Genomic DNA, 12,284 nt, shown 5'->3' with positions numbered 1-12,284 from the left:
CAAGCCTCTCAGAGCTTTATTTTGCTTCACATTAAATAATACATACAAACGCATAATATGACGTCTAAAACCCATAATCAGTTTATTCTTTTTTTTAACATGAGTACAAGAATCAGCTTCATGTTCAGTGAAGTTCAAACAGATAAACTCAGTGTACAAATTAGATTTTTTTCTTTATAGAATTTTTTTTTTTTATTATTCTGATAAATATAATCTTTATTCCTTCCAATTTTACATTTGCAATCATATACAGTGACATACAGTAATAGCTTATTTTAAAGTTAATTTCATTTCCTAAGGGTCATTTAAAACAAAAAAAGACTGGTAAATTATCATATGGATAGATAGATAAACAGATAACAATTATTGATTGATTAACAGACATATAGATGTAAAACCTGTGCATTCATAATTACTATTTAAATTAGAAGCAGTAACAACAATTCAAAATAGTTTACACATATTACACCTTACTACTTTAAATTATTATTTTTTTAAGCACAGTTACAATTATTTGAAATCAGGATTATGTCATTTTAATTAAGTATCATACACTATTTTCAGCCCTTAAATGTGATTGAAAGAACCACACCCTAAGAGATTACCAGCACACTGGGTTCACTCATCTAAGGAGACAGTAGAAACGGTCGTACTGTTTAGTTCACTGGTAATGGAAGCTGAGGTGCCTGGAGCACTTGTATCGTTCATTTTGGGCTTACTTCTCACTAAAGCCTCTGTGTTTCTTTCTGGTTTCAGTAAGATGATGTAGCATTTAGGGATAAAGATGCAGGCCAGCAAGCCAAAACTTGAGGCCAAAATAGCAAATATCTCAACAGCGACCATGAATTTCCCCCTGGTACTCAGGTACGCAGGGACAAAGGAAATCCAGACTATGAAGAACACCAGCATTCCAAAGGTCACAAACTTGGCTTCGTTAAAATTATCTGGAAGTTTGCGAGCCATGAAGGCGAAAACAAAACCCAGCAGGGCTAGCAGCACATCGTAGCCAAAGATACAACATATGAATATGATGGAGCCCTCGTCGCACTCCAGAAGGATCTTGATGTTCTGAGACGCTGTGTTCTTTACAGGGTAAGGGGGAGCGAGGACCAGCCACACCGTGCATGCGCAAGCATGGATCAGAATGCAAGTAAGGGCAATGATCCTTTGGTGGATGGGTTTGATCGGCTCGCTGTTGATTTTCTCTGGGTTTTTCGATTTCGCTGCCCTGGCGGTAAACATTAACACAATGGTCTTTCCCATAATACAGGAAAGGCAAACACAGAACCCCAGTGCAAGGGACACCTGTCTGGTCATACAGGACCACTTCACTGGCTCTCCCACGAAGATGATGGAGCTGAGGAAGGTAATGACCAGTGAAAACTGGATGAAGAAGCTTAACACCGCATCGTTGGCTTTCACCAGGGCAGTGTTTCTATAGACTAAGAATATGACAGCGACAGCAATAGCAATACAGGCCCCAAAGGCTGACACAGCTATTAAAGTAATTCCCAGGGCTTCATCGTACGCCAGAAACTCAATTTCCTTTGCCACACAGGCATCCCTATTCGTATTAGACCAGTAATCTTCACCACACTGAATGCATTCCCTTGAATCTGTTTGACACAAAAAAAAAAAAAAAAAAAACACACACACAACATATTAAACACACCTTCAATTTCAAACCTATTTTCACAGTACATGCAACACTGGATTTGGAGGACCAGATTACCAAGTATGATGAAAAAATTTACCAATATTGTACCTGCCTGAAGGTCTAATTGGCTCAATTAAAAAAAAAAAAATCTACAAACCTGTTTCATTGGAGATTTCTCCGTCAGCGCAGGGAATGCAGTCGAAACAGCAGACAGGCTCCCCTTGACGTATCCCCTTTCTGGTGCCAGGCTGACAGCTCTCACTGCACACGGAACGTGGAGCCTACAGTAAAGAGCACAAAGGGCAGATTTGAAGTCAATCTGAAACTGTGTTAAAGTGGACAGACCCCCCTGCTGCTGCATGGACCAACCTGCACTTTGTCATTGATCCAGACAATGGAACCATTGTTAATGGTCATCTCTGAGCCCGCAGGGGCAGTACTGTTGTACTTTCCTATTTGCACGTATGAGATGGTGCCATCCGGGTTCCTCTGCCAGTTCAAGATGTCATATACTGCAGGGACGTCACCTTCGTTACTGAAGGAGACGACCTCGCCATCCAGAGCAGTGAATCTGACGTGCTTCAAATAATACATTAACTGTAACAATAGTAAGAAGAGGGGCATTACAAGACAAGTAATAACTATACACAGTGTATTTAGTTTGCATTGCATCTTCCTGCTAACTGCGCATTTCTTATGAAAATATACAAATTTGTAATTGCACTAAATAAACTATAGAATTAACTGAAAAACCTGTTTTGCAGATTATTTTAAGCAAAAACAAACAAAAAAAACACACAATCAATGTCAGCTAATAGGCTGAAAAAAAAAACACCTTTTCATTTCATAAACAACGTTTTCTTAAAAAATATCTGCACCTCAGATGTTCAACAGAAGAAAAAGGGTGACTGGGGGTAAGAAAATTGATTTTTCAGTTTTTCAGTTCACTGCAGCAAAAAACAGTGTGCCTTTCAGTAAGAAATATGTTACATTACCTGCCAGGGCTCAAAATTTGAAATGTTGGCACAGGTCTGACCAGTGAATGGCCCTTCTCCTGGGATGCATGTCTCCATGTCATGAAGAGCGTGTGCCACAGTGTATACCGATTTATAAACACTGTAGGTGAATCTCAGCTGCGAGACATCAGAATATGTGTTATTGATTTTGTCCAGTTTTTCCAGCCCTGTGCATAGTTGGCTAGCAATGGGGTCAATGTTGTGCAGTCTTGTGTTAGTCATGTTAGCACTGGCTGTGGCTGTATACATGTTTTCAACAGCATGCATCTCCTCCAGTGTGCAGTTGAAAGCTCGCTGCCAAAACTCACCTATCAAAGGATCAGGTGATTCCAAGGGGTTTATGTTAAGGAGGTACTCTTTAAGATTCGGAATCTGGGCTCTCCGAATGGCAAAACCTAGAGTCCCTCCAAGAGCTGAATAGTATTCTGGTTTAGAGATCAAAGCGGATGTCACCCAGGCTTCACTTGCAATCCAGGTTTTGTCAGTGATGTTGTGTATAATGAGCTCTTCTATCAGTGGAGAGAGGTCCACATCAGCAGCAAACACGACCACAATGTTGGCTGTAGATCGCTTGACGGTTTCCACTATGTTGAGGATAGTTTCTCTGGAATACAACTTGGGAAGGGTCTCAGAGAAGGAGATGCAAACCCCAGCCTTCTCCACCTCTTCCTTGAATAGTTTGATACCGTATTTCCCATAGTCATCGTCAGCTGCTATGGTTCCCACCCAGGTCCACCCAAAATAAACAACCAGGTTCGCCATGGCCTTGGACTGGAAGTCGTCATTTGGGATCGTCCGAAGAAAAGAGGGGAACTGGAATTTGTCACTGAGAACCGTACAGGAGGAGCCATAGCTGACCTAGAAGCAAAAACAGTTGGTTGAATTTACCCTCCTGGGACAAAAAGCTTTTACAATTCCTATAGAATTGTCTGTGTAGTAGTTTAGTGCATGACTCCTGGATCAAAGCTAGTTTGTGAAGTTATTGTAATCCGATGTTTCTTATTATGATGACATTAAGGTTCTTAGCTTTTCTACACCAAAATATTACACTGTATCCCATGAGAATATAACAGGATATTTTACAAGAGTTTCAAATAAATGAAGCCCATGAATTCTTATCACAGAGTTTTTATTTATTAATTTGTTTTTTATCCATAAGCAAAATCCCTTGGGATTTCCTTTGGAATCGATGGGGGAAAAAAGGTCTAAATTGCCATGTACTACACACTGACACCATTCACCTTCCCCAGAGCATCCTCTTTCTATCTTTTACCAGTCTGCTTTTAGATAGAGCTGAACAGTATGCCAATCACCTTGCACCCTGAGTCTGTGCACTTTTAAGGTCTGTAGCAGCTGAAAAAGATTCACATTTTGGTTAAGTCCCATAATATTTATTCACCAGCAGCTTCTCAGTTTTACCAAAGTTGTGTATATAATACCTGGGGGAAGTAGTAGAGCCCTAGGATCCTGGCTGTGGCAATGGAAAGGGCAGAACCCCCAGTTCCTAGCAGGGCTGCTAATGGAGCCCCTGAGCTGCATCTGTAGTTGGGCACAGCCTCATCCTGTCCTGTCAGGTAGGTCAGGGTTCCTTCCACAGCTTTGGAGATTGTGAAGCATGAATCGTAGATCACGTATCCCAGGTCTGTGTTTGGAAGGATGTCCTCTCTTTTGTTGATCTCGTCTATGGCAAATCTCATGGTCTGTGCCCACCGAAAAGTCCTGTAATTGAATCTGTGGGGACACAAGCACTAATAAAATCGTATGGTTTGTCTAATGAAGGAATGTGTGAATGTAACCCTGAAGGTAATTTTTTTTTTTTTTTGGTCTATATATATATATATATATATATAGACCAAAATCAAGGCCTAAGGGAAATGTATGATGACAGAATGACCTAGAACTGCAGGACTGAACTAAAATGATCCATTTTCTAAGAAACCACTAGAGGGCGCAAGGTTAGACAATCATATCGTCAGCTGTTTGTATGTACTTGCACCTCCTCATCCAATGACAGATAAGCAGCAGGTTGTCTTCAGGTTGTACTTTGTGTCTAAATAGAGACAGACAAGGAACCGGATGGGTTCTTATTTCTGCCAGGCCACTGACAAGACACGAAACACACAAGAAACCTATTCACAAACTTCAAACTCACGAGTGGTTGGTTTGTTTGTTTGTTTGTTTGTTTACACAGTCGGTTCATGTCAAACATCATTTTATTTATGCCCAGGAATGTCAAATCTTATTTTATGTAAGGCCATCAATATCAAACTTGATTTTAACTTTAAATAACGCCCAAGTTAAAGCTTTATGAATATAACCCCATAGTTCTAAGAAGCTGCTTATCAATAAATAAATAAATAAATAATGCTCCTTTCTAGCATTGGGTATTCTGAAAGACATCAAAAAAAACTACTATTGGTCACGCTCGAAATGTCTAGAGTAAAAACTGGGCTTCAACTCAAGTAACCAATGAGCACAGAATACGTCCATGGAGGGAGGAGTCAAATCCACGTGCTCAGCGATGACAGAAATTGTTCCACTAGCTGGTGCATTGCCATAGAAGACACGGGTAGTGAGTATAGTGTAAAAACATACATATAAGTGGACCTTTTTATTGACCATACCACATATATATATATATATATATATATATATATATATATATATATATATATATATATATATATATATATATATATATATATATATATATATATATATATATATATACATCACAAGGCATTGTGCACGGTTACAATAGGGTCTATTAAAAAGAATACAAACATTTTCTGATGTTATGTTTGTATTGTTGTGTAATTTTTGGAAAAACAATACAAACACAATGGAATGTGGTTCTTGTTAAATAAGTTGTCAGTCACTTTTTTTTTTTCCAGCTGTAATATCCTAAAGCCTAATTATTTTAGCATCTTTGTTTTTCAGTATTTTTAAGATGTCTTTAATAAACTTAGAATACTTCAAATTGTGATTGAAGTTTAATTTACATCTGAATTAATTTGGAATTTTGAGCTTAATCTTAAAATAAAAGAGAACATTTTCAATTTCTTATTGTCAAAAATTGTACAAAAAAATAACAAATACATTAAACTGAGATTAGCGTAAAACCATATAAGGATTAACATAAGATATTATGGAAGCAAATTATGTTTTATTATATCGTCATAAAAATATTATATTGCCTAAATTATATAGATGAATGCATAAAATTCGTATTTCACATAAGCAAACATTTAAACCACTGGCAAGGCGACGTAAAAACTATATTCTACCAAAGAAAAACAAAACAAAACAAAAATACCATTCAGTGCTCTGTCAAGTTAGAAATAAATAGTTTGAATTCTCACCCCTCACAAGAAACAGACACCGGCATTGAAGTAGATGATGCATTTAAAGCAGCCAATCTGTAATGTATCGGAAACATTCCCCCAACGATCACCTTTTTCTTTTCGGTGTCTTTAAATCCATTTAAATTGAATTTTGCTTTAAGTTTACAGGTAGACTCTGCAGAGACATTTGACAATATTTGAAAAATCACGAATAGTCCAATGCTAAAAATGTTTACTTCCATCCTAGCTGCTGCTAACCCAGTAATCCAAGCCTGAAGGTGGTTCCCATAAACATTACCAAAGCGCTATGCGTGTTTTCATAGAGCTCTTTGGTCTACTTTGCAATGTACTTCACCGGATACCCCAGGGGAATAGATGCCATGTTATTGTGTGTATTGCATAAGGCTTAAACCAAAAAACCCACACAACAAAGCTTATTACAAGATGACTACATAAAAAAACAGCTTTTAAAAAAAAAAATTTTTACTATATATATATATATATATATATATATATATATATATATATATATATATATATATATATATATTATATCGTATTATGGCACATCAATAGAACTTCTTTGAAACTACTCTCTGTTCAAAGTTGGATTACACACACACACACACACACACACACACACACACACACACACACACACACACACACACACATATATATATATATATATATATATATATATATATATATATATATATATATATATATATAATGCATATATATAAAAATGCTGCATACATGCATTTTATGCTATATTTAAGAGATTATTTTTTTAATAAATCGTATAAATAAACAGTAACAATATAATGATATTCTCGTGTGTTTATGTTTACGGAAAGGAAAACATTTCTAACTCAAAATAGTCAACAAAGTTTATTTTAAGTTTTAAAAATGTATATGTTGTTGTTTTCCTTTCGTTGGGGGAAAAAAAAAAAGAAGTTGTTTTCAGCTTGACAGTATTTGAAATAAATTCTTTATGCTATGCCTAACACAGAGCTTCCCTGCAACAATGTAACAGTTCCATTTGTCGTGCGTGTAACAGGTAAGCTCTGTGCCAGCTGCCACCGCTCGGTCTCGGCAGGTAAACAGGTGTGCAGGTGTCATAACAGATTGAGCCTGTTTACAATGTTGCAATTTCATACTTCACAGAATGTAATAATCTTCTCGTGGGGTTGAGACTCCATGTAATTGCAAATGAAATTAGAAACAGCAAAACACCAAAAGGCAAGTTAATGCTGTGTTTTGCACAACTGTTTTGAAAAAAAAAAACTTATGCAATTTTGGAAAACAAAGTTGCATAAAGTTGTCACTTTTAATTGCAAGTGTGAGATTCAGCTGGGACGTTACAGTATGCCTCTTGACATTGTAAGCCTGCCCAGCGGGGTTGCTGAAGTTCCATTTTAACGTCTCTAACGAGATCAAGTGTTTATATGAACACACTTGTCTGTCACACGAATCAATAACAAAGTCAGCTCTAGATTGTCCTCTGGGGATTGCATCCTCCGGCTTGCTGCGACTTGTCCTTGATTATCAATCACAAGTGAAGCGAACACCTGAACCGCACGCGCGCTCTGGTGGCAAGGGGTTTTGAGTCTTTGGTTGTTATGATTGCTCTGAGGGTCCAGAAATCATTAATTAAAAAGTCAGTTGTTTAACAAAAATAAAAGCGTGAAGGTACAATTACTCCTCGCATGGCTAAATTGAGCTTGTGTAAAATAGTGGGGGCCAGTTATGTTTTATCTTTTATTTATTCATTTGCCATTTTTAAAATTTAAAAGGCTACTCTATTTGAGAAATATCAATATGTATGTGCTTTCTGCACAATCGGGACATGCATTTACCTCAGCTACTTGGTAATAGGGATTATTAATTGGGGATAATATCAGTAGTGTGCAAGATAATAATAATCTTACATAGATTATATGCTTGGTTATTTTCCAAACTGACAACATGAGGATTTTTTTTTTCCTGATCTAGAACTGTCTGGCTATGAATAATAGCACACACCTTAACGTCTTGGCTTTGTCATTCCGGGGAGAATGGGATACTTTTCCAATGTGCTTAGTAACCTTTATAGAAAACAAATAAAATAAGGGACAAAGTTTTATTTATTTAAAAAAAAAAGCATAGGCACACATTCTAAAGCCCAATTAAAACATGACAAACTAGGGTAAAGTTTGGTAAATGCATAGGATAACCACGAGGAAAGGAACGGGGAGACACAGGGCTTTATTCACTGCACCGCAGCCCGAATGACTGATTCTTTCGAAGTCAGAAATGGGATTTAATGTATGCAAATCCAACATAGATTCAAAGAGAGCAAAAAAAGAACACGTCCCATATTCACTATAACGAGCGTATGCATCGATTATGGTGCACGGCTTGGAGACAACTATTTCCCTTGATTAAAAAAAAAAAAAAAAAAGTCAATTTGGAACTGGCACAGACGCTGCTCGTGTAAACCCCTTTCAGAAATCAAAACAAGTCTATACTGCTGTATTATACCGGTCTCTATGAGGATATAACACGTTGTTGATTTCTGGATGTAAACCACTAGGTTCTTTAGCAGGTTTCGAGTCCCTGTCTGTTAGTGCTGTATGTCCCCTGATCTCTTTTTTTCTGGATTGAAATGTGTGATATAATAATCCAAGCGTACTTTTTTTTTTCTTTCCTCCGGCGGTGATGCTACTCCGTTTTCCAGTATACAGTAACTGCTTGCTGAGGCACAGTGTGCTCGCGTCCAATCCTTTAGTTCAAACTGCTAGCTGCTGATTCAGAAAGGCATACACCGTTCCAGTGGTAGGTGGGATCAAATGATGCGCGTTATTTTTAACCCCTGACGTGCTGGCAGGCAGCACACTCTTTTCAAGTTCCACTTTTGACCACTAGGTGGCTTCATTGCTTTATCATGTCAAAGAAAAGGCAGGCTTTGGGAATGCTGGCAGTAATCACACATTCTTTATTAAACGCATATTCTCTGTTTCTCCAGGATGATGAGGTGAAAACCTATTTAAATATTGGTTTCAAAATATCTTCATAACCACCCCACCCCCCCTACACCCCCCCCCCCCCCCACGTCGCTCTTCGTGAAGGCAACGATAATGTAATTCTCAAAATGTAATTCAAACTGCTAATCTGATTGGTTTTGATATACATGTTCCCTGTATTAAAATCCATGCTGCTACAATTTAGCATATATATATATACACACACACACACACACACACACACACACACACCGAGATGTGATGATTTCTGAATAACAAACTAATATAAAACAAACCCAAACCTGTTCCAAGGACATGTGTAATTCAAAGTTCTTGTTAGATTTTTATTTTTCTTCTCATAAATATTTAAGACTAAAAGTCCAGAAACAAAACAACACCTTTTATGTATTTATATTTTATTGATCAATGCATTTAAAACTGTAATGAATGTAAAAAGAACTAATAAACCAATAACAAAATGAAGAAAATCCTTAAATCAACATATTCTACTGCTACCATGACAACCTGACTGATTGGTTCACACACACCATAAAGATGCAGCCCTAGCTTACACCCGCCCTGACCATGTCTCATCGTCCTGGGAGTGCTAAGGAGCAAGCTGCAACAAACATGACCATGAACACAAATGGGATCACAAAAACAGCACATACTGCATTTAACATGGGCCATTTACACAGCAGGAATGCAAAGGACATGAAACATAATAACCCAGGTCATCAAACACTAACCAGGCAACCAATATAATTATTGATTGCCATTGATTTAGTCACAGATTAATTGCTAATACTTTGACAATACAAGGTGTTGTACAGCTAAAACCGTTCGTGATGAGATATGTTGTTCAGGATGACGTGTGTAAATTTTATAACTTGAACGTGCCCTTATAACACTGCTATACTATACAGATGTGCTGTAGCTCGTGTTCATGTGCTTTTATATGATACTAACAGCAATGAGTTTGGTATTTATAGTTATGGCGCTGGGGGTTACTGCCAACATATCAGCCTTGTTACAGCTTTCTGGGACACCCCATGAACTCAGGCCTCAGCAAAATAATATAACACTTGAGAAAGAAGATGCAGGCGAGCAGCCCAAAGCAGGAGGAGAGAATGGCAAATATCTCGACTGCCACCAGGTACTTTCCTTTAGTGAATGAAGAATATCCACACCACCACAAACACCAGCAGAATGATAAATTTAGCTGCTTTGAAATTGTCTGGGAGGTTTCTGGCAAGGAAGGCCAGAGCAAAGTCAACGACAGCTAAGAACCCGATGTAGCCTAGAATGCAGAACAGGGTCAGCTCTGAGTCCTCTAGGCACTCGAGAATATTCTTAGCAGTCACTGCCTCTCTGTTTTTCTCTACAGACGGCAGAGAGGATAACACGAACCCTAAAGAGATAACAATCTGGATTAGGATTGTGGCGGCCACAGTCATACTCTGATGCACTGGTCTGAAGTGTTTCATGACATTTTGGTTGGGTGCGGTATGGTGCGCAGAAACAATGGAAACTATTGCTTATCACTGATGATATATAAGTAATGTATACAGAATTTGCCTGTAATAGAATGGACAATTCAATCCCACCAAAAAGTAAAACAACCCCCCCATAACAAAATAAGAAAGGCGTCCCAATAACCCCTGCTGTGCATGTATTATAGGAGACTGTGTGGTTAAAGTCCAGGGCTTGTAACCAGAAGGTCCTCGGGTCTAATCCCACCACTGCCACTGACTCAGTGTGTGACCCTGTGACCCTTAACCTCCTTGTGCTCCATCCTGCAGATAATATGTTAAATCAGTGTCCTATTGTAAGTGACTTCAAATGGCATTGTAATTTGGGATGTCGATGTCCTCTCCAGCATAGCCTGGCTGTCATTGATCTCATGGCCTGGACACATCTGTAACTCCTGAAATCAAAACTAAAGAGCATTTATAGTTTATAACAAATCAATTAATTGCACATGTTTGTTTGAATCTATTGGATGCTTTTATTCAATTAGATATAATAAAATAAACATTAATTACAAAGAAGAAAGCCAGGACATTCAATCAACACCTTCAATCAGTTTTTTAAATACTGAATGGTTGCATCTAAACAGTGATCTGTTGCTCCTAGAATTTCAGAGCTTAATATAAAGTTGTTATCTTACCGAATACTGTTGGGTAGACTGTTTCACAGACCAAGAGAAGCACTGATCACAGCCTGTATAATATCACCTTAGGTAAAGAAGTCCAAGTTTAGCAGGGTTGTGAAATCAGCAGATATAAGCAGTCAAGTAGCTTCTCCTCTTATACTTGGAAGAGGAAAACAAATATACGAGGAATCATTTGTGCAGAACATTTACAAAACCAGGTTCTAAATGTTTTGGTTTTTTTTCTTTTAAATTGACCAATACAATACAAAATCAGGCTCACAAAACAATAACATATAAAATGATATGCAATGAACCTGGAGCTGTCTCTTGTAAGAGGTCTTTGAATTCGTCAGTATGATGAACAGGAAATATCCCTCCTATCATGACATCCCCATTTTGAGCCATTGCAGGTACACAATACACTACAAATCTGCACACCAGGTTACCAGATATGCAGGAATGAACCACAAGGCTCAGCGCACAGTACAGAAATGGGACTGCCCCACCACTGTTACCCACCCTGATCTGAATTACACAAAAGACAATGCATTCTCCCCTTATACTACTTTTAGGAGGCTGCATGCTTCATGTAAAATGAAGCATTGCTTACTGAATAATCATTGCATCCTTTGGGGAAAATTAGCGATAATGGAAGCTTAATGTGCTCATTTAACAGTGAACTTTACAATATCCAAGCAACTAACACTTACCCTGGATGAATAGTCCCATGCCTTTTAATCAAACACACAGCATGGCACAGGATCAAGGACAAGCTGGAGTGTGAATTACAAGCACACAATAAACAAAACCATTATACTATGCAGATCTGAATTTTCCTATATTTGATTCTGCTACATAGATCTGTAGCGATGGTGACATTCAGTGGCATGTTGCTGACACAGCAAGGGCAGCAGGTTTCAAAGAGATTTGTCAGGGGAGACAAATGACTACCTCAAGTGTGAAAGAGCTAAACATTACATTAGATGACTGATTTAATTATAAAGTCCCCAGATTGTGGGACTCGTTGTCTTTTTCTATGAGATGCTGCCTCAGTTAATATTTTTAAGATTGGACTTTTAGTTCAGCTTTTTTTAACCAGACTGA

General features: G+C 37.9%; 1 protein-coding gene across 1 annotated transcript; it reads right to left on the bottom strand.

The window, feature by feature from the left end:
- Nucleotides 1–587: 587 nt before the first annotated feature.
- On the bottom strand, nt 588–6,076 carry LOC121326455 (vomeronasal type-2 receptor 1). Its single transcript, XM_041269731.1, has 6 exons — nt 6,036–6,076; nt 4,113–4,404; nt 2,653–3,531; nt 2,027–2,254; nt 1,815–1,938; nt 588–1,616 (listed from the first exon to the last, which is right to left on the bottom strand). The coding sequence occupies exons 1-6, from the start codon at nt 6,059–6,061 to the stop codon at nt 619–621; spliced, it is 2,547 nt and encodes an 848-aa protein (XP_041125665.1). The 5' UTR covers nt 6,062–6,076; the 3' UTR covers nt 588–618.
- Nucleotides 6,077–12,284: the final 6,208 nt, after the last annotated feature.

This window comes from Polyodon spathula, chromosome 14 (genome assembly GCF_017654505.1).
Source record: "Polyodon spathula isolate WHYD16114869_AA chromosome 14, ASM1765450v1, whole genome shotgun sequence".
Classification (NCBI taxonomy): Eukaryota; Metazoa; Chordata; class Actinopteri; order Acipenseriformes; family Polyodontidae; genus Polyodon; species Polyodon spathula.
The sequence above is the reverse complement of the archived record's forward strand: the minus strand, read 5'-3'. Positions and strand labels throughout refer to the sequence as shown.

Excerpts from the sequence above, each read along its gene's own strand:
- LOC121326455 (XM_041269731.1), bottom strand. The coding sequence starts at position 6,061 with ATGCCGGTGTCTGTTTCTTGTGAGGG. Across the intron at positions 2,255-2,652 it reads CAAATTTTGAGCCCTGGCAG|TTAATGTATTATTTGAAGCA; the intron begins GTAATGTAACAT and ends CTATTGTTACAG. Across the intron at positions 1,939-2,026 it reads GGATCAATGACAAAGTGCAG|GCTCCACGTTCCGTGTGCAG; the intron begins GTTGGTCCATGC and ends TCTTTACTGTAG.